The sequence below is a fragment of the Schistocerca cancellata genome, chromosome 7, assembly GCF_023864275.1.
Source record: "Schistocerca cancellata isolate TAMUIC-IGC-003103 chromosome 7, iqSchCanc2.1, whole genome shotgun sequence".
In the NCBI taxonomy this organism is placed as follows: domain Eukaryota; kingdom Metazoa; phylum Arthropoda; class Insecta; order Orthoptera; family Acrididae; genus Schistocerca; species Schistocerca cancellata.
In genome coordinates, this window is record NC_064632.1 from 347,967,068 (window position 1) to 347,990,492 (window position 23,425).

Below are 23,425 nucleotides of genomic sequence, written 5' to 3' on the forward strand. Positions count from 1 at the left end.
GTAAATTACTTGAGATCTATATGACCCAAGTGGTATCCAGTGACACTAAAAACTCGTTGTAGAGAGAGCATTAAAGTGCAACTAATGGTTCACTTCACCAGTTCTTAGTAAAGTAACCTTCTTGCACAGGTTTGCAATCAGAATATACTTCAGATCTGTAGAAGGGATTCAATAATAGGTTGAAAATGATGTTGGTAAGAGACACTCTGCCATCAGCTAATCTTTATTTGTGACGGAAAGTTGGAGACGTACATATAATCAGTTGAAACCTCACTATAGTTAACGTTGCCAGGAAAAAATACCAGATTCAGGGTGAAAATTACATGATTAAATATCGGTCAACTTACTTAATACTGCTTTACATATTTATTATATTTTACAATTTTCTGAAAAAAACTTTGCAGGTGCGTGAGATCTTACATAAGTAGCGCATTAATTAAACTTATTGCTTACGAAATCTGCGTAACAGTATGTACAGTGGTTGGAGCATGGTGCTAATGGCATTCCTAAATTGTTGTTTGTAGGTTATGTGTTGTCACGTAATGTGGAGCCCATTTTAATTTAGAGAAGGTCTTCAAATAAATTATCATAGTATAACACATTCGTAATGTGTTAATCTAACTGAAAATTCTTGTGTTATGCCTACAATAGTACTTTTGGTAGATTATCTGACAGGCTACATTAAAATCAGAATGTAAAAGATTATGCAGTCTTCAAATAAATTATCATGGTGAAAGACAGTCATAATGTGTTAATCTATCTGAAAATTCTTTTCTTATCCCTAGATTAGTACTTTCGGTAGATTATCAGACAGGCTACATTAAAATCAGAATATAAAACATTATGCAGTTGTAGTGATTTTCTCAGAGTAATAAAATACCCCTGTTCCAAGCTATGCACAACTCTATCGTTTTAGACATCGATGTTAAATCACAACAAAACAGCAGCGAGTGTAGCAGCAGTGTCTATCCTTCTTCATTCACCCTTGAAATTTCGAAGAATGGTGAAGAATGAGTAAGAGATATTTAAGATCTGAAAAGGAAAATGTAACTTGTAAGCAACTCAATGAATAAATAAATCACATTTCACTATATTACTTTTTTGTATTTTATTGCTTCACATAATACAAGTGCAAATAAACATTAAATTACAAGCATGTAGCCTCATCTTTCATTTGATAGCATTGCTGATTCAGTGTGGCATAAATTTTAGAAACTATACAAACTTACAAATGTTATGTGGTTCATAGCTTGTTGCTGGTCTGTAGCTCTACACTACTAGCACAGCTGATATGTCAACGTAATTGTTTAGCAGCTCTGAGAATAGTAGCTGCCGCTAGCCCACATTGTTTACAGTGTGGATTGTGGACCACTCTGTTTACATCACTGATGTCCGAATTCTCCCCCCTTTTCATCATCATGACATCACAAGCCACGATATTTCTCCACTGGCGTTACGTTAGCGGGAAATTAAATAAACAGAAGGTAGCGGTGGGAAAAATTTTTCAGCCAATCACAACACTCCAATAGCAAGATGGCTGGGTGAGACAGTATTTCATTAAAAATAAGACAGTCAATGATATTGCAGTATACATAGTTTTCATTTTTTTGCCAAGGTGCGCCATATTCAAAATTATCCACACTACTCCCTCAAGTTTCTTCAGGCACCATGTTCAAAAGTATTGAATTTCTTCCAATCCATATGTGGGATACCGCAAACCAGTGCTTAACAGTATTGGTTAAAAACCGTCTCGGTGGCAATTTGAGTTTTTTTTTTATTTTCCAACGACGCGTTTTGCCTTATTTAGGCATCTTCAGGTCATCTACATAGAAAACAGAGAACAAATAAATCTATTTAAGAATCGCGATCGCGTTGTGCAGACTTGGATAGCCTAAAAGCATGCATAAACAGATCAAATATTGAAAGAGCAAATACCTTAATTTGATATTTCTTAGAAGAATACTTTAGTCAGTGTAGCCAAAGGGCATCGTCGAATATATCAGGCCAACATCGCCTTCGTTAAACTCAGTAAAAACTAGAAATATTAAATAGTAAAGTCACTACATTTTCAAGATAAGATACGGAGGAACGCGTCGTTGAAAAATAAAAAACTAAAATTGCTATCAGGACTGTTTTTAACCATTACTTCAAAAGCACTATGTTATTTATAAAAATTACATAATAAACATACACATACAAATATTTATATCAAATATTGCAGCTTCACCAATAAATTCTGTAGCTTTTGTGCTTTACCCAATGAAACTTTTAACCATGTATTGTACCATTTTACACAGGTTACCACAACTGTTTCTGAATGATCAATACGTTCAGTTCTGATTAGCCACGACTGCCTTTAGCATGCGTGATGATTAAAGTTTCATTCGGTGACAGTAGTGTGTACGTTGCTGTGTGAAACAACTATGTTTTATATGTAGAAGAGAACATAAACTTGTTGGTGAAGTGATTTGTTTGGTATTTTCCTAACGTAGATATTATTCACAGTTGTATAGTAAGGAGAGGCTTGTACAGTTTGATTATACTGATTTGAAACTAATAGGCTATTACGACGATTCAGCGGTACTCTGTGTTTATATTTGGTCATTAAACATTACGACTACCTGAATGTAACACTGAATTTTTCTGTGTTCGTGAAGGCATACCCTTAAAATGTATAGGAATTAACTGTTCCACAAGTGATCGTGGTGGACATTAACTTTAAAATATCACTTAATGGTATACTGAAATTAACTGTATCGCTGATTAAAGCTCGTTGCACTCTGCGACCACGCTCTAATAGGTTGTGACTGCTTGACATAGCAACGCAATCAGTTGTGCCACTAATACACAACATACCAGTTGTAAATTTTAATACTGTTTTCGCAGAAAGGAAGAAACGTTGTTCAAGCAGTTTAATCGCGGGAAGGCGAAAAAAAGTTTGTCGAGACAATTAAAACTTTCAGAAGTTATTGAAATGCAATCCTAAGTGTGGTGGCATCATCTGCAGTGAAACCATGATACCGTGCTACGTCTGACGAAGCATAGTCATCATGCTACTATCTCAGAGCAGAGCGGTAGTATCACTGCAACGTGGCTTCTAATGTGACAGAACGCTGCTACTACTGCTACCTGAGACCATTTGCAGGACGTGAATTGTGAGCTCAAATTACTAATTAATGAAAATAGTCTGAAAAAGAAGAAACTGCAGGAACTGTAAGTGGGAAGGTATACCAGACGAAAAAAAGACTCAACTAAAATGAAGAAGATCAGGTTCACTACGAAGACACATGCAAACGAGGCCATTTGGATGGAAAGGGGACTTCTTTATAAAGGTGGCGATACCCATAAGATACGGCGAGCTTCCCAGATTTCCAGCGGCCATCAATTCGTAGAACCAGTGCGGTCGCAGTTCGCGGTGCTGAAGCAAACTACGCCAGCACACCAAAACAAACGAGCTGTATCCCGTCTTCTGCCTGTCCTGTTACTGTCAACCACACTCGCAGTTGCTACGAAATCTCCAGCCTCCTGGCTGAGAGGCGATCAACAGCACCAGGAGCAGCTTGTCTACAGTACAAAGTTAAAGGGAACCTTCGGCAATGAGGTAAGCCTGGTTATCTCAATTACTCTTACATCAACTATTAATATCATTCAAATTATATTACAATCGGGTCTACCTGACGCTTATATTTCTAGGAATTAGAAGCTACAAATGAAGGTGCAATGAGGTCAGGCTTTAGAACTGCACATTTAATTGCTCTGGATCTTCGACCATTCTCCACTGGGCCGTTTGTGAAAGACTGCCTCCACATTTGCTGCTGAATCCATACGTTCTCTAAGTTCAGTATAATTTCATGCACTTCGTCTCTCTAGATACACAGTTACGCTCAGTATTGAAGACTTTAGTGTAGATTTTGAACGACAGTTAACGGTGAGAGGGCAACAGTTCTTTACATATTCTCTGTGCCTTGATGAAAGTACCAACGTTACTCATACAGCACAATTGGCTATATTCAAAAATGGTTCAAATGGCTTTGAGCACTATGGGACTTAAGATCTGAGGTCATCAGTCCCCCAGAACTTAGAGCTACTTAAACCTAACTAACCTAAGGACATCACCCACATCCATGCCCGAGGCAGGATTGGAACCTGCGACCGTAACGGTATGGGCTATATTCGTCCGAGGGGTGGATACAGATTTAAATATCACAGAAGAGCTTCTGGATTTAGTCCCCATGAGAGACACATGTACCGGCGAAGACATATTTAGTGCTGTTCAAGATGCTGCTACGAAATTGACTCATCCCTGGATTAAACTCGTTTCCATCGCTACTGATGGCTCCCCAAATAATACTGGCTGTAACTTGGGATTTGTGGAACGTCTAAAAACTGATCCCAGAACAGTAGTTTCACCCAGTCCATTGTGCAATTCATCAAGAAGCATTTTGTGCGGAAGATTGTGTAATTTTACACGGTTACTAATGTCGTTGTTAGGACCGTAAATTTCTGCAGGACTGAATCACAGACAGCTTCGAGAATTAATGGATTCACTGGACACTTATTTCAATTACACACCAAATTTTTGTTAGGTAAGATGGCTGAGTAGTTGTAAAATCCTTGAACGTTCCCTCCTTTTCCTTCAATCTGTTTATGGATTTGAAGGGAAGGTTGCTTCCTGAACTTTCTGATCGTCAATGGGTTGTTAACGTAGACTTTATTACAGATAGAACGAGAGTTTTGAATAGTCTCATGCTCCATTGCGGGGAAAAGGTCATCTAATTGTATCTCTGTTTCCTAAAATTCGCCCAATGCAAATGAAATTGCAGATTTGGAGAGGTAGTTCTAGGATCGTAATTTCACGCATTTTCCGACTGTACCGTGTTCGCGGCTAATGTTAATAATGACGTATTGCATCATTCATTCAGTCTCTCAGTAATTTTAGTGTAGCAAAATGATTCCAGGCTCTTATGTCACTTGAGCCAAAATTTGATTTCTTCACGTTACCATGCCCGGTTGATTTCAGAACTGTGTAGGCACTGGTGTAGTTAAATCTGATAGATCTGAAAGTTGACCGCTTCACAAAGGAGAAGTTTAGGTGAATGACATCATTCAGTTCCTTTCTAGGCTTCCACGGCATAGACTTCCGCAAGTACATAAGAAAGCGGCAGCTGTAGTTTTCACGTTTGGTCCATCTCCTTTCTCAACCTTAAAGCTTTGCAAATGGAAACATAGATCACAAATAACAGGCAGCCGAGGGCCGTTCTTCAATTGCACATCACAAGTTGTATTTGTCCGAACATCTTCTCGATTGTTGCAAAACATGGGAATATTTTTCTTTGAGTCAGTGTTCTGGCTGTTTTGTTGCCACTCCCCCCCACCCCACCCCCTCCCTCCCACGAGTTCCTTTCCTGTGCCAGCCTCTCCATCTCACACTAGCACATGCGACGAGCGTCCTCAATTATTTAGTAGATGTATCCCATTCTCTGTCTTGTTGCCCTCTACAGCACCCTAGTACCACGGAAGTCATTCCCTGACCTCTTCACAGGTGTTATATCATCCCACCCTTCTCCTTGTCAGTGTTTCCCACATATTCCATTCCTCTCTGGTTCTGCACAGAACCTCCTCATTTTTTACCTTATCAGTCCACCTAATTTTCAACCACATAGCCGCGTGGGATTAGCCGAGCTGTCTAAGGCGCTGCAGTCATGGACTGTGTGGCTGGTCCCGGCGGAGGTTCGAGTCCTCCCTCGGGCATGGGTGCGTGTGTTTGTCCTTAGGATAATTTAGGTTAAGTAGTGTGTAAGCCTAGGGACTGATGACCTTAGCAGTTAAGTCCCATAAGATTTCACACACATTTGAACATTTTTTCAACCACATATCAAATGCTACGATTCTCTTCCTTTCCGATTTTCCCACAGTCCATGACTAACTACCATACAATTCTGTGCTCCAGACGTACATTCTCACAAATTTCTTCCTCAAATTAAGGACTTTGCTTGATGCTAAAATATCTCTGTTGACCAGGAATACTCTTTTTATCAGTGCTAGTCCGCTTTTGATGTCCTCCTTCCTCCGCCCATCATTGGTTATTTTGCTACCTAAATAGTAGAATTCCTTAACTTCATCTACTTCATGATCATCAATACTGTTGTTAAGTTTCCGTCTCTTCTCAATTCTGCTACTTCTCATTACTTTCGTCTTTCTTCAATTTACTCTCAATCCATATTCTGTATTCATTAGAATGTTCATTCCATTCAGCTGATCATGTAATTGTTCTTCACTTTCACTCAGGATAGCAATGTCATCAGCGAAACGCATGATTGATGTCCTTTTATCTTGAATTTCAGTTCCACTCCAAAATCTCTCTTTCATTCTCATCACTGTCTCTTCGATGTAGAGATTGGACATCAGGGGCGAGAGACAATATCTCGGTCTTACATCCTTTTTTAATCAGAGCAGTCCGTTCTTTGCCGTCCTCTCTTATTATTCCCTCTTGGCTCTTGTGCATGTTGTATATTATCCGCCCCTTTCTGTACCTTACCACTGTATTTCCCAGAATTTCGGACATCTTGCACCATTTTACATTCCCCAACGCTTTTTCCAGCACGATAGGTCTTATGAATGTGTCTTTATTTTTCTGTAATCATGCTTCCATCATCTAACTCAAAGTCACAATTGCCTCTTTGCGCCTTTACCTGTCCTAAAGACAAGATGATCGTCATTTAACACTCCATCAATTTTCCATTCTTCTGTATTTCTTGTTAGCACCTTGGATGCATGAGCTGTTAAGCTGATTGCGCAATAATTCTCGCACTTGTCAGCTCTAGCAGTCTTTGGAAGTGTGTGGATGACATTTTTCTGAAAGTCAGGTGGTATGTCACCAGATTCATTCATTCTACACACCAATAAGAATAGTGGTTCTGTTGCCACATACCTCAATAATTTCAGAAATTCTGATGAAATGTTATCCATCTCTTCTGAGTTATTTAGTCTTCAGTCCTCCAAAGCTCTGTTAAATTCTGATTATGATACTGGATCTCCTCTCTCTTCTAAACCGACTCCTGCTCCTTCTTATATCACATCAGGCAAATTTTTCCCCTCATAGAAGCCTTCAGTGTACTCTTTCCATCTATCCGCTCTCTCCTCTGCATTTAGCAGTGGGATTCATGTTGGACTCTTAATGATACCACCCTTGCTTTTAATTTCACCGAAGGTTATTTTGACTATCCTGCATGCTGAGTCAGTCATTCCAACAATCATATCTTTTTCTATTTCTTCACATTTTTCATACAGCCATTGCGTCTTAGGTTTCCTGCAGTTCCTACTAATTTCATTCCTCAGCGATAAGTATTTCTATATTCCTGAATTTCTCTAAACATTTTCGTGCCTCCTTCTTTCTTTCACCAGATGAAGTATTTTTTACATCTACATCTACATCCATACTCCGTAAGCCACCTGACGGTGTGTGGCGGAGGGTACCTTGAGTACATCTATCGGTTCTCCCTTCTGTTCCAGTCTCGTATTGTTCGTGGAAAGAAAGATTGTCGCTATGCCTCTGTGTGGGCTCTAATCTCTCTGATTTTATCCTCATGGTCTCTTCGCGAGATATATGTAGGAAGGAGCAATACACTGCTTGACTCCTCGGTGAAGGTATGTTCTCGAAACTTCTACAAAAGCCCGTACCGAGCTACTGAGCGTCTCTCTTGCAGTCTTCCACTGGAGTTTATCTATCACCTCCGTAACGCTTTCGTGATTACTAAATGATCCTGTAGCGAAGCGCGTTGTTCTCCGTTCGATCTTCTCTATCAACCCTATCTGGTACGGATCCCACACCGGTGAGCAGTATGCAAGCAGTGGGCGGACTAGTGTACTGTAACATTTTTCTTTGCTTTCGGACTGCATTTCATTAGAATTCTTCAAAATGAATCTCCGTGTGTCATCTGCTTTACCGACGATTAATTTTATATGGCAATTCCATTTTAAATCGCTCCTAATGCCTACTATCAGATAATTTATGGAATTACTGCTTCCAGTTGCTGAACTGCTATATTGTAGCTAAATGATAAAGGATCTTTCTTTCTATGTATTTGCAGCACATTGCACTTGTCTACATTGAGAGTCAATTGCCATCCCCTGCACCATGCGTCAGTTCGTTGCAGATCCTCCTACATTTCAGTACAATTTTTCATTGTTACATTCTCGATATACTACAGCATCATCCGCAAAAACCCTCAGTGAACTTCCGATGTTATCCACAAGGTCATTTATATAAACTGTAAATACCAACGGTCCTACAACACTTCCCTGTGGCACACCTGAAATCACTCTTACTTGGGAGAACTTCCCTCCATTGAGAATGACGTACTGCGTTCTGTTATCTGTTGTTGTTGTGGTCTTCAGTCCTGAGACTGGTTTGATGCAGCTCTCCATGCTACTCTATCCTGTGCAAGCTTCTTCATCTCCCAGTACCTACTGCAACCTACATCCTTCTGAATCTGCTTAGTGTATTCATCTCTTGGTCTCCCCCTACGATTTTTACCCTCCACGCTGCCCCCCAATACTAAATTGGTGATCCCTTGATGCCTCAGAACATGTCCTACCAACCGATCCCTTCTTCTGGTCAAGTTGTGCCACAAACTTCTCTTCTCCCCAATCCTATTCAATACTTCCTCATTAGTTATGTGATCTACCCATCTAATCTTCAGCATTCTTCTGTAGCCTCACATCTCGAAAGCCTCTATTCTCCTCTTGTCCAAACTATCTACCGTCCATGTTTCACTTCCATACATGGCTACACTCCATACAAATACTTTCAGAAATGACTTCCTGACACTTAAATCTATACTCGATGTTAACAAATTTCTCTTCTTCAGAAACGCTTTCCTTCCCATTGCCAGTCTACATTTTATGTCCTCTCTACTTCGACCATCATCAGTTATTTTGCTCCCCAAATAGCAAAACTCCTTTACTACTTTAAGTGTCTCATTTCCTAATCTAATACCCTCAACATCACCCGACTTAATTCGACTACATTCCATTATCCTCGTTTTGTTTTTGTTGATGTTCATCTTATATCTTCCCTTCAAGACACCATCCATTCCGTTCAACTGCTCTTCTAAGTCCTTTGCTGTCTCTGACAGAATTACAAGGTCATCGGCGAACCTCAAAGTTTTCATTTCTTCTCCATGGATTTTAATACCTACTCCGAATTTTTCTTTTGTTTCCTTTACTGCTTGCTCAATATACAGATTGAATAACATCGAGGATAGGCTACAACCCTGTCTTACTCCCTTCCCAACCACTGCTTCTCTTTCATGCCCCTCGACTCTTATAACTGCCATCTGGTTTCTGTACAAATTGTAAATAGCCTTTCGCTCCCTGTATTTCACCCCTGCCACCTTTAGAATTCGAAAGAGAGTATTCCAGTCAACATTGTCAAAAGCTTTCTCTAAGTCTACAAATGCTAGAAACGTACGTTTGCCTTTCCTTAATCTTTCTTCTAAGATAAGTCGTAAGGTCAGTATTGCCTCACGTGTTCCAGTATTTCTACGGAATCCAAACTGATCTTCCCCGAGGTCGGCTTCTACTAGTTTTTCCATTCGTCTGTAAAGAATTCGTGTTAGTATTTTGCAGCTGTGGCTTATTAAACTGATTGTTCGATAATTTTCACATCTGTCAACACCTGTTTTCTTTGGGATTGGAATTATTATATTCTTCTTGAAGTCTGAGGGTATTTCGCCTGTTTCATACATCTTGCTCACCAGATGGTAGAGTTTTGTCAGGACTGGCTCTCCCAAGGCCGTCAGTAGTTCCAATGGAATGTTGTCTACTCCGGGGGCCTTGTTTCGACTCAGGTCTTTCAGTGCTCTGTCAAACTCTTCACGCAGTATCGTATCTCCCATTTCATCTTCATCTACATCCTCTTCCTTTTCCATAATATTGTCTTCAAGTACATCGCCCTTGTATAGACCCTCTATATACTCCTTCCACCTTTCTGCTTTCCCTTCTTTGCTTAGAACTGGGTTTCCATCTGAGCTCTTGATGTTCATACAAGTGGTTCTCTTATCTCCAAAAGTCTCTTTAATTTTCCTGTAGGCAGTATCTATCTTACCGCTAGTGAGATACGCCTCTACATCCTTACATTTGTCCTCTAGCCATCCCTGTTTAGCGATTTTGCACTTCCTGTCGATCTCATTTTGTATTCCTTTTTGCCTGCTTCATTTACTGCATTTTTATATTTTCTCCATTCATCAATTAAATTCAATATTTCTTCTGTTACCCAAGGATTTCTACTAGCCCTCGTCTTTTTACCTACTTGATCCTCTGCTGCCTTCACTACTTCATCCCTCAAAGCTACCCATTCTTCTTCTACTGTATTTCTTTCCCCCATTCCTGTCAATTGTTCCCTTATGCTCTGCCTGAAACTCTGTACAACCTCTGGTTCTTTCAGTTTATCCAGGTCCCATCACCTTAAGTTCCCACTTTTTTGCAGTTTCTTCAGTTTTAATCTACAGGTCATAACCAATAGATTGTGGTCAGAGTCCACATCCGCCCCTGGAAACGTCTTACAATTTAAAACCTGGTTCCTAAACCTCTGTCTCACCATTATATAATCTATCTGATACCTTTTAGTGTCTCCAGGGTTCTTCCATGTATACAACCTTCTATCATGATTCTTAAACCAAGTGTTAGCTATGATTAAGTTGTGCTCTGTGCAAAATTCTACCAGGCGGCTTCCTCTTTCATTTCTTAGCCCCAATCCATATTCACCTACTACGTTTCCTTCTCTCCCTTTTCCTACACTCGAATTCCAGTCACCAATGACTATTAAATTTTCGTCTCCCTTCACTGTCTGAATAATTTCTTTAATTTCATCATACATTTCTTCAATTTCTTCGTCATCTGCAGAGCTAGTTGGCATATAAACTTGTACTACTGTAGTAGGTGTGGGCTTCGTATCTATCTTGGCCACAATAATGCGTTCACTATGCTGTTTGTAGTAGCTTACCCGCATTCCTATTTTCCTGTTCATTATTAAACCTACTCCAGAATTACCCCTATTTGACTTTGTGTTTATAACCCTGTAGTCACCTGACCAGAAGTCTTGTTCCTCCTGCCACCGAACTTCACTAATTCCCACTATATCTAACTTTAACCTATCCATTTCCCTTTTTAAATTTTCTAACCTACCTGCCCGATTAAGGGATCTGACATTCCACGCTCCGATCCGTAGAACGCCAGTTTTCTTCCTCCTGATAACAACTTCCTCCTGAGTAGTCCCCGCCCGGAGATCCGAATGGGGGACTATTTTACCTCCGGAATATTTTACCCAAGAGGACGCCATCATCATTTAATCATACAGTAAAGCTGCATGCCCTCGGGAAAAATTACGGCTGTAGTTTCCCCTTGCTTTCAGCCGTTCGCAGTACCAGCACAGCAAGGCCGTTTTGGTTATTGTTACAAGGCCAGATCAGTCAATCATCCAGACTGTTGCCCTTGCAACTACTGAAAAGGCTGCTGCCCCTCTTCAGGAACCACACGTTTGTCTGGCCTCTCAACAGATACCCCTCCGTTGTGGTTGTACCTACGGTACGGCTATCTGCATCGCTGAGACACGCAAGCCTCCCCACCAACGGCAAGGTCCATGGTTCATGGGGGGGAGGTTCTGTTATCTAGGAACTCTTAAATCCAATCACACAATTTGTCTGATAGTCCATATACTCTTACTTCGTTCATTAAACGACTGTGGGGAACTGCATCAAACGCCTTGCGGAAGTCAAGAAACATGGCATCTACTTGGGAACCCGTGTCTATGGCCCTCTGTGTCTCGTGGACGAATAGCTCGAGCTGGGTTTCACACGATCGTCTTTTTCGAAACCCATTCTGGTTCCTACAGAGTAGATTTCTTCTTTTACCCATTGTTTCTTCGCAATTATCTTCTTTGTGCCTTTGTTTTTCTTTCCAACTTCTGTGATTGCACTTTTTAAGGATATCAATTCCTCTACAACTGTATTGTCTACTGAGCTATTCCTTATTGCTGTATTGTCTTACAGAAATTCAACCGTATATAATTATTTCTTATTACTTCCGCATCCCATTTCATTGCGTATTGATTCTTTCTGACTAATCTCTTAAACTTGTGAAATATAGACCATAAGATGTATAAATGTAATGTAACGATGTTTGCGTTTTTGTATGTGTTGTGGTTATGCACCGAAGAGCCAAAGAAACTGGTACACTTGCGTAATATCGTGTAGACCCTTCGTGAGCACGCAGAAGTGCCGCAACACGACGTGGCACGCACTCAACTAATGTCTGAAGTAGTTCTAGAGGGAACTGACATCATGAATCCTGCAGGACTGTCCATAAATCAGGAAGGGTTCGAAGGGTTGGAGATCACTTCTGAACAGCACGTTGCATCGCATCCCAGATAAGCTCTATAACGTCCCCGTGTGAAGAGTTTGGTGGCCAGCGGAAGTGTGTAAGCTCATAAGAGTGTTCCTGGGTCCACTCTGTGCCAATTATGGACGTGTGGGATGTCGCATTGTCCTGCTGGAATTGGCGGAGGCCGTCGGAATGCACAATGGACATGAATGGTTGAAGATGATCAGACAGGATGCTTCATTACGTGTCACCAGTCAAACTATAATCTAGACGTATCACGGCTCACCATTAAAGAGCCTCCAACAGCTTGAGCAGTTCCCTGCTGACATGCTGGATTCATGGTTTCCTTACCCGTACACGTCCATACAATTTCAAACGAGACTTGTCCGACCAGCCAACATGTTTCTAGTCGTAAACAATCCAATGTCGATGTTGACGGGCCCAGGCGAGGCGTAAAGCTTTGTGTCGTGCAGTCATCAAGGTAACACGAGTGGATCTTCGGCTCCGAAAGCCAATATCGATGATGTTTCGTTGACTGATACGTGTTGATTACCCATTATTTAAATCTGCAGCATTTTCGGAAGGGCTGAACTTCTGTCACGCTGAATGATCCATTCTTGCAGGATCTTTTTCCATCCACAGCGATGTCGGAGATTTGATGTTTTACCGGATTCATGATATTCACGGTACACTTTTGAAATGGTCGTTCGGGAAAGTCCCCACTTTACCGCTACCTCGGAGAAGCTATGTCCCATCGCTCGTGCGCCGACTATAATGCCACGTTCATAGGTACTTAAATCTTGATAAACTGTCGTCGTAGTGGCAGTAACCGATCTAACAACTGCGTCCGACACTTGTTGTCTTATTTACGCGTTGCCGGCCGCAAGGCCGTATTCTGCTTGTTTACATATCCCCATATTGGAATACTCATGCCAATACCAGTTTCTTTGACACTTCGGTATATAATCTAAGTATACAATAGTATTACGGTACATTTAACACGCTGCCAATTAATCCTTATCGCCGCAAGTAGCTCCGTGCAGAGCATACAGGAAATCAATATTTAATTGGAAAGATACCCATAAAAGGTTTAAATTTCTCGGGTGCTATCGAAAACTTGCATACATTTGCAGAATCAAGGATTGTTAAATTCGTCTGAAACAGTTACTCGGTCTCCGCCCGAGACGGTTTCTGGCACTCATAAGGCCTGCAGTGTCACGTCCTTTGACTTACGCACTCTGTCCCGTCTATTTCGTGGGTCCCGTGCCCGGAAACACAGGGCTAGGTTAAACGGGCTTCCGGTTGATCACCTCTGCGCTAACGCTTACTGTGGGATACGAGAAGAGTCGTACAGGTGTGATCATTGCTTCTTTGAAGTACACTTTAACGAAGCAGATTTTCTTTCAACTTGGTAGTTGAATATCTTACGGCTCGCATCACGGTAAATGGCAGGCTACGAAGTGGGGTCATACTCGTTCACCAATCAGAGTGAGTTCTTCACATAATAGTCACCTCTCTCCAAGGACAAAAATCATCTTTATTCACTAATTCTACCACGCACTTATGACACATTCTCGTATTTTTCGTTGGATCAATGGTAATGCTCAATTTGTGGCAATTTTATTCGCTCAGCAGTGGAGGATAGCGTTAGGTACCGGTGCTTATTCTCAAGGATGGTTCAGGAAGTAAAGGAAAAAAGATAGAGTGTAGGCTCATAGTTGCACTTGGCCTACTGTTAGCCAACCAGAGAGCCAAGGATAAGTTTCCGATTGCAGCGTATTGTCGGTATTCTAGTACAGGTATCCTATGTGTGAAATCGACATACAAGAACACCCGTCTCACTTGCACAAAAGAGATGTTTACTTTGAAAGATGCAGTCTAAATGCCATCTTAGCTCACGAAATGTTTACGTTATTATTCACCTACAAATGGTTCAATTTCTGTACTCTGTGAACAGATATGCTTAACTGTGAGACTGTGCTATAATCAGAGTCACTGCACGGGACTTCTGCCTGTCTCCACTCTACAACCACCCCAAGGCATTCCTGAGCGTATCGTTTTATTTTCTCTCCTGTCTAACATACAATTCATTCTATAATAAAACAGGAGTAGGAGGATATTTGTTGTTGCACACACGAGGGAAACTTACTCACCGACACGAAGGACTCTCTGGAGAGAGGGAAGAATCCGGCGGCAGTGATGCAAAGCGTCCGCTGAGACCTCAGCATGAGCAGCAGCAGCGATCGTTTGATGGACGTGGAGCATTCGTGTAGTGACGTCACCGCATCATATACCGCCAGCGTCAAATTCTCGCCCTGAAACACCACACGAGACACGCTAACGTACCTCCTGCAGAGAAAGAAGGATAAGACACGACAGTAACTACATATTACAAATTCACACCAACATTTGAAATGCACTAGTCTTGATCTATGGTCCGAAAGACGACATATGATATCCGGAGAACGGTTCTATGTGTACCATGCTCACTTCTTACATTTCCTATTCTAGATGCGAATGGTCCGCGACAAGAACGATTGTTGGACCTCCACGTGAGTTCGAATATCCCTACTTTGATATTCATGGTCTATTTCCAAGCTAGGTAACAACACTCTCATGATCTGAACAGATCACGTTGTGATGCAAAAAGTCTGTCTTGTTTCCCATCTCTTATGGGGTTGCCTGAGCATCTCCCTGACACTTTCGCGCCTACTAAGCGAACCACAAATGCTCTTCTCTTCTTTGATTTTTCTTATTCTCTCTACCGATCTTATCTGGTATGGATCCCAGACTAGCTAAAAATATTTAAGTATTTGTAGAATGACGGTATTGCATGCTGTCTCCTGTGTAAGTGGGCTATTTCCCTGACGATTCTTTCATTTGTAACGTCACGTGCGGTATGTCCGCTGTACGAAGTACGGGTAAACGATTGGTTTTATTGGGCAACGTGTACCTCTCAAGTTTCATTAAGGCGTATGTGTTAGGTGCGTGAACCACGAGAAGAGTGGGGTGACGCTATCCAGCGAGCCGCTGCAGCTTGGAGTTCCCGAGGCGGTTAAATACAATTGTACTGCTGCAAGCTTGCAGACACCGAGCAATATGATCACAGTCTGACAATGCTAAGACTAAATGAACGGTTAAATCACAATAAAGAGACGAATTCAGTAAAAATATTACCATATTTAAATATGAAATTCTGAGAGTTATTACCATTTGTGTATAAAATTGTTGTACGACAAACTAGTGGATAGATATTGAAGTCAGATGTAAAACAACATTCCTTGTCTTAGTATTGAACACGACCTGTTGTAAATGATTTATTTAATATTTATTACTGTCGTGCCAAGACAAATACACTCCTGGAAATTGAAATAAGAACACCGTGAATTCATTGTCCCAGGAAGGGGAAACTTTATTGACACATTCCTGGGGTCAGATACATCACATGATCACACTGACAGAACCACAGGCACATAGACACAGGCAACAGAGCATGCACAATGTCGGCACTAGTACAGTGTATATCCACCTTTCGCAGCAATGCAGGCTGCTATTCTCCCATGGAGACGATCGTAGAGATCCTGGATGTAGTCCTGTGGAACGGCTTGCCATGCCATTTCCACCTGGCGCCTCAGTTGGACCAGCGTTCGTGCTGGACGTGCAGACCGCGTGAGACGACGCTTCATCCAGTCCCAAACATGCTCAATGGGGGACAGATCCGGAGATCTTGCTGGCCAGGGTAGTTGACTTACACCTTCTAGAGCACGTTGGGTGGCACGGGATACATGCGGACGTGCATTGTCCTGTTGGAACAGCAAGTTCCCTTGCCGGTCTAGGAATGTTAGAACGATGGGTTCGATGACGGTTTGGATGTACCGTGCACTATTCAGTGTCCCCTCGACGATCACCAGTGGTGTACGGCCAGTGTAGGAGATCGCTCCCCATACCATGATGCCGGGTATTGGCCCTGTGTGCCTCGGTCGTATGCAGTCCTGATTGTGGCGTTCACCTGCACGGCGCCAAACACGCATACGACCATCATTGGCACCAAGGCAGAAGCGACTCTCATCGCTGAAGACGACACGTCTCCATTCGTCCCTCCATTCACGCCTGTCGCGACACCACTGGAGGCGGGCTGCACGATGTTGGGTCGTGAGCGGAAGACGGCCTAACGGTGTGCGGGACCGTAGCCCAGCTTCATGGAGACGGTTGCGAATGGTCCTCGCCGATACCCCAGGAGCAACAGTGTCCCTAATTTGCTGGGAAGTGGCGGTGCGGTCCCCTACGGCACTGCGTAGGATCCTACGGTGTTGGCGTGCATCCGTGCGTCGCTGCGGTCCGGTCCCAGGTCGACGGGCACGTGCACCTTCTGCCGACCACTGGCGACAACATCGATGTACTGTGCAGACCTCACGCCTCACGTGTTGAGCAATTCGGCGGTACGTCCACCCGGCCTCCCGCATGCCCACTATACGCCCTCGCTCAAAGTCCGTCAACTGCACATACGGTTCACGTCCACGCTGTCGCGGCATGCTACCAGTGTTAAAGACTGCGATGGAGCTCCGTATGCCACGGCAAACTGGCTGACACTGACGGCAGCGGTGCACAAATGCTGCGCAGCTAGCACCATTCGACGGCCAACACCGCGGTTCCTGGTGTGTCCGCTGTGCCGTGCGTATGATCATTGCTTGTACAGCCCTCTCGCAGTGTCCGGAGCAAGTATGGTGGGTCTGACACACCGGTGTCAATGTGTTCTTTTTTCCATTTCCAGGAGTGTAGTTCTCCACAAATACACCATAGGTCAATATGAGCATGAATTACTTGTCCTATTATTCTAATATTTTTACCTTCGTTTAACAAGAATTCCAATAATTCAAGGTCTATGAAACAGACTTTTCAGTAGCACAGTATGGCAGTGGCAAACTGAGTAAAGTCGAGAGTGAAACTAGCTCTTGTCGTACTATTTCGGGATGAGTAATATGTAAACCATAGTTGATTTTCCACACTGTTTAAGTCTGAGCAACATCCACCTGCAAATTGTCTGAACAAGAGTATAATATATACTTGAAATATAGAACGACTGGAAAGTGTGGACTCATTAAAATGGTGGTCGAACTCCAAGTTGTTCATTTGGTTTTCATGTCAAGTTTGTTAAAGTCATTGGTAAGGTGTGAGTGACTTGTGTGACGTACAGGTAAAAGTGATAGTTCATATGTATTTGAAAAGAGAGCGCTATAATAGGTGTCAGGTAACTGAAGTTTGCCTAGGTAAATTGTTTATTACACATATATAGTCCTGAATGCACTTATATAACCGTAATAATTTAATTCAGTTTGAATAATCTGGGTACAGTACACAATGCCATGGCCTTACTTTCATTGGTGTCTGCGAATATTCTGCTTATTTTACTAGTTGACTTAACTGATATCTTGTAGCATTAGTTACTTCATTAATAATCTACATAAGTGCATAATTTGAAGAAATTTGTGTTTGTCCTGAATAAACTGACATTCAGACTTAACTCTTTTGCTAGATATAGCATTATCAAGATGACTCATTCCTTGCTTACCTATTTTACTACATTATGTAACAAAATTTATGTGCTTTTGTAAAATATTCGCCGATTTTCCATTGGACAGGCCATATGAATAATCGATGAATCAACCAACAGTTCACAATCGAACCACAAGTCGTATACTATTTTAAGGTTGTGTAATTGTCCTCTGGTGCTCAGAAAGCAAAAAATTGATCTTAACTATCAATTCTGCACGATATGTCAGTTACCAATAGACCAGGGAAGTTGCAGTTGTTCGCTCTCGTTCAGGATTGAGAAAATGTAAATAGTCCTATTGCACAGTCAATCTCAGTCTGGCATCTGCCTAACCAGAGATAATTTTTCGTCTTTTTTCCACTTTAAATCGCTCGGTACGCATGCATACTCGTATATGGTTTATGGTTGTGGCAGTTTCTAGCGATTGTCCTGCAACCTTGTGATCTGATCGGAAGAAGTGAAAAATGACTCTTAAAAAGGCAGTAAGAGCATGATGTGCCGGCCGTGGTGGCCGAGCGGTTCTAGGCGCTTCAGTCTGCAACCGCGTGACCGCTACGGTCGCAGGTTGGAATCCTGCTTCGGGCATGGGTGTGTGTGATGTCCTGATGTTAGTTAGGTTTAAGTAGTTCTAAGTCTAGGGGACTGATGACCTCAGATGTTAAGTCACATAGGGCTCAGAGCCGGAGCAAGATGTACTTTGCGTTTCTTTTTCATGGGTGTAGGTGTTAGGGTATTCAGCCTCGCAGCAACTGCCTTGTGGTCACTAATTCCTGTATTCGTCACGATACACACTAGTTGTCCAGGATTACTTGTTGATAAGTATGCTTTCGCAACCATTTGCGTTTCGAGTGGGCTCATGAACTAATTATTCAAAATAATTCTCTGAGAGAGCATTCTGTACAACTTCGGATGACGTTTTATGCCTGCCGCAGTCTTTAAACGTATACTTTTTCCAGCATATCGAGGGTAGATTGAAATCACCCCTGACTATAATTGTATGACTGGGGTACATATTGGAAATGAGCCTCAAGTTTTCTTTGAACTGTTCAGCAATTATATCTTCTGAGTCGGTCGGGGGAGGGGGGCGGTCGGTAAAACGATCGAATTAATAGTTTAGTCCATTTGTCAGGAATTAGCTCTATCCATATTATTTCGCAATAACTATCTACTTCAGTTTCACTACAAGACAAACTACACTACTGGCCATTAAAATTGCTACACCACGAAGACGACATGCTACAGACGAGAAATTTAACCTTCAGGAAGACGATGCTGTAATATGCAAATGATTAGCTTTTCAGAGAATTCACACAAGGTTGGCGCCGATGGCGGCACCTACAACGTGCTGACACGAGGAAAGTTTCCAACCGATATCTCATAAACAAACAGCAGTTGTGCGGCGTTGCCTGGTGAAACGTTGTTGTGATGCCTCGTGTAAGAAGGAGAAATGCTTACCATCACGTTTCCGACTTTGATAAAGGTCGGATTCTAGCCTATTGGAATTGCGGTTTATCGTATCGCAACATTGCTGCTCGCGTTGGTCGAGATCCAATGACTGTTACCAGATTATGAAATCGGTGGGTTCAGGAGGGTAATACGAAACACCGTGTCTGATCCCAACGGCCTCGTATCACTAGCAGTCGAGATGAGAGGCATGTTATCCGCATGGCTCTAACGAATCGTGCAGCCACGTCTCGATCCCTGAGCCAACAGATGAGGACGTTTGCAAGAGAAAAACCATCTGCACGAACAGTTCGACGACGTTTGCAGCAGCATGGACTATCAGCTCGGATATCATGGCTGCGGTTACCCTTGACGCTGCATCACAGACAGGAGCGCCTGCGATGGTGTACTCAATGACGAACCTGGGTGCACGAATGGCAAAGCGTCATTTTTTTTGGATGAATTCAGATTCTGTTTACAGCATCATGATGGTCGCATCCGTGTTTGGCGATATCGCGGTGAACGCACATTGGAAGCGTGTGTTATTCATCGCCATTCTGGCGTATCACCCGGCGTGATGGTATGGGGTGCCATTGGTTACACGTCACGGTCACCTCTTGTTCGCATCGACGGCACTTTGAACAGTGGATTTTACATCTCACATGTGTTACGACCCGTGGCTCTACCCTTCATTCGATCCCTGCGAAACCCTACATTGTAGCGGGATAATGAAGGACTGCGTGTTGCAGGGCCTGTACGGGCCTTTTTGGATACAGAAAATGTTCGACAGCTGTCCTGGCCAACACATTCCCCAGATCTCTCACCAACTGAAAACGTCTGGTCAATGGTGGCCGAGCAACTGTCTCGTCACAATACGCCAGTCACTACTCTTGGTGAACTGTGGTATCGTGTTGAAGTTGCATGGGCAGCTGTACCTGTACACGCCATCCAAGCTCTGTTTGACTCAATGCCCAGGCGTATCAAGGCCGTTATTACGGCCAGAGGTGGTTGTTCTGGTTATCTATGCACGCAAATTGCGAGAATGTAATCACATGTCAGTTCTAGTATAATATATTTGTCCAGTGAATACCCGTATATCATGTGCATTTCTTCTTGGTGTAGCAATTTTAATGGCCAGTATTGTACTGCTGACAGTAATAAATACTCCACTACCAACTGTATTTAACGTATCCTTTCTAAACACTGTTGGATCGTTCGAAAAAATTGCGTCCGAACTTATTGCGGGCTTTAGCCAGCTTTCTGTACCTACAACTAATTGAGCTTCAGTGCTTTCTATTAGGGTTTGGAGAGTTTGTTCTTCCCCAACACAGTCATGACAATTTCCAACTACAGTAGAGCTTGGTGTAGAGGTTGGGACAATAATAACCAATCCAATGCTGATGGCGTTCTGTGTACTGACAGAAGAAATCCTGTTACAATGTCAGGAGACAGCGGTCTGTGTTGAGAAATTAAATTATTAACGCCGATCGGCCACAACCAAATGAAGTTGTAATGGGTGACGGAACGTGCATACACGATTTTTGTGCATGGACAAGTAGATGGAGGCAGCAGAAAAGCGGAAAGTTTGTACAGGACGGAAGACCAGGTTCACACCATGATTTGAAGACTGTTCCAACTATTAAGTGAAAGAGGACAACTGGTACCAAGATGAACCATATGGACTCTCGACGAAGACGATAGAATACTTGCTCGATTGAATGAGGCACCTACAATCAGCACTCGATCAGTTGCCCGGGGAATGAATATTTTGCAGAGTACTGGTTACTTTTCACGTATGAAGCCTGTTCCATCAAAGACAGGATGCTAAATAGTCATAGCGGTCATGACTGGACCTATGAGAATCCCCACGTTACCGCACTGAAGGGCCATCTACGCAATCAGTCAACGGGCGGGCAGTCATAGTGATTCCATACTAGGCCCGGCTCTTCTTCCTCCTCGCTTAAATACACCAGCGTACGCAGTGTTTTCGGGAGACATGCCCAGAGCACAGAGTAGTTTGCTACATTTATTGTGACTCACGAACTCATCTAACCTAAATAATCGTTCTGAGCTTTGTTTATACTTCACTTGCAGTGACACCGATGACTTTGATTAAATCGAGAGCTGACACATTCGCAGATACCCTGTTGTCCTCAGGTTTATAACATTACCACCAACCTGAATTGTCACATAGTCACTGGATTTCCATCTGATAAGCTGGCAGATCATGCCTACTATGTACCTGATCAGAGTAGCATATTCACAAGCGGTAATTACGTTCTCATTTTAGTGTCAGTTCCAGACACCACATATTTTAAACGAGACATTTCTTCGAGCATCCTGAAAGCTACGACCATTTTAAGATTAGAAAAACGATATAAATGAAAAATTTATTCAGGCGCATTAAATAATTCCATATGAATCGCATCAGGTTCATATCATTTATCAAAGTACAAACAGTTCCACACGATCAGGAAAACGATTATTACTTCCACGTTGCTGAAGGTGTTTCATTTAAATAAAAAATATGACGCAAAGATGAGCAAATCCGCTTTGAAGTAGCTGCGTGTTTGGAACCCGAAAGAACAATGCAGTCACTCAATAACAGTCAACGCTGTAACAGGAAAGAATGGGGTGCTCTCTACCTGAACCATGCCCTAAAAACTTCTATTTCTTTCAGTATTAGTCTTAAATTTAATCCTTTTGCTTCACTTCCTTCTTTACTCGAGTTCATTTTTAACAAATGGACTTAACTTCTGAGGTCATCAGTCCTCTAGAACTTAGAACTACTTAAACCTAAGTAACCTAAGGACAGCACACACATCCATGTCCGAGACAGGATTCAAACCTGCTACCGTAGCGGTAGCGCGGTTCCACACTGTAGCGCCCAGAACCGCTCGGCCCCTCAGACTGGCCTTTTTTATCATAAGACTTTATTATTTTTTTATTCCAGTTTATTCATGTTCTACTTCGGTTGTAATTTTTCTGCTGGTCTGTTTGGTGAAGAAACTGACTGCAGAAAAAGATTTTATCTTCCTCATTAGGTGTGGCTTTTACTGTAGAAACTATTGCCTTAACATACTACTCTTTTAATTAGCTTTCTGTTTTAGGTCTAATATTTTCAAATAAAACAATATTTTTCATATCGTAATATTACGTAATATTATACTTAAAGAGCTCATCTAATTATTAAACAGCCTCAAAACAAAACCCTCATGGGTTACTGAAACCACAAATAATATGAAAAAGAACTGGAGTTAGTACGGGTATAATAGAGCACAAAACACTTTTTATATAAGCAACACAAAAGATGAGATTTCAGAAAACAAAAAGATCAGGAAATGGAAGGAAGTGGACCCAGGAACAAAAGGAATTATACCCTCGAAGAATGAAGTAAGTCTTGAAATACAGAAAATTAAACAGAAGGAGGCATGGCCAAATTGATTTACTGCACCCGCCAAAACGATTACTGGAATAAATGAATGTTACATGTAAAACGAATATCCTTATGTTATATTACTTGAGGAATGTTGTTTAAAAATTTAGAACTTCAGTTTTTGCTTCGAACATTTTAAAAATGAGTTCTCCATTAGCGGAAAAATGTGCTAAAAGTGTGTTTCACATAACTATAAAGAAACCCACATCGTACGAGGCAAACTACATATTTATGCGAATCAAATTGTACATATAAATCTTTTACTAAAATATGATGAAAGACACCAGATCCAAATGTATTATGGTGCTGTTATAAAGTAGCTGACAGGCATAATGCAACTCACCTCCGACATAAGTTTGTCTCCGAACCAGCAGTAGAGCCAGAGCTCACCAAATATCGCAAACATGTAGCCACAGATCTTCCCAGTTTCTCGTGCTCCTTGAGCGCTCTGCAACACACATAAACACAAAAAAGTGAAAAATTACAGGAAAAATGTGGAACTGTGCGGGCAACAGCTGAATTTTCCTCCTCCGGAGAGCTGTCTCCAGTAATGAACAGAGGAAACCGGAAATATGTAAATACATCTCCAACCATGTCATCGATGACAAAATTGC

General features: G+C 42.0%; 1 protein-coding gene across 1 annotated transcript in view; it reads right to left on the reverse strand.

Moving 5' to 3' along the window:
* Nucleotides 1-343: 343 nt before the first annotated feature.
* Nucleotides 344-23,425, reverse strand: part of LOC126092533 (odorant receptor Or2-like) — a 40,947-nt gene continuing 17,865 nt past the window's right edge. The window contains exons 3-5 of the mRNA XM_049908165.1: nt 23,155-23,259; nt 14,535-14,696; nt 344-1,032 (exon numbers count right to left, since the gene is read on the reverse strand). Coding sequence (XP_049764122.1) covers nt 976-1,032; nt 14,535-14,696; nt 23,155-23,259 — 324 coding nt within the window. The 3' untranslated portion in view covers nt 344-975. The remainder of the gene's footprint in view (nt 1,033-14,534; nt 14,697-23,154; nt 23,260-23,425) is intronic.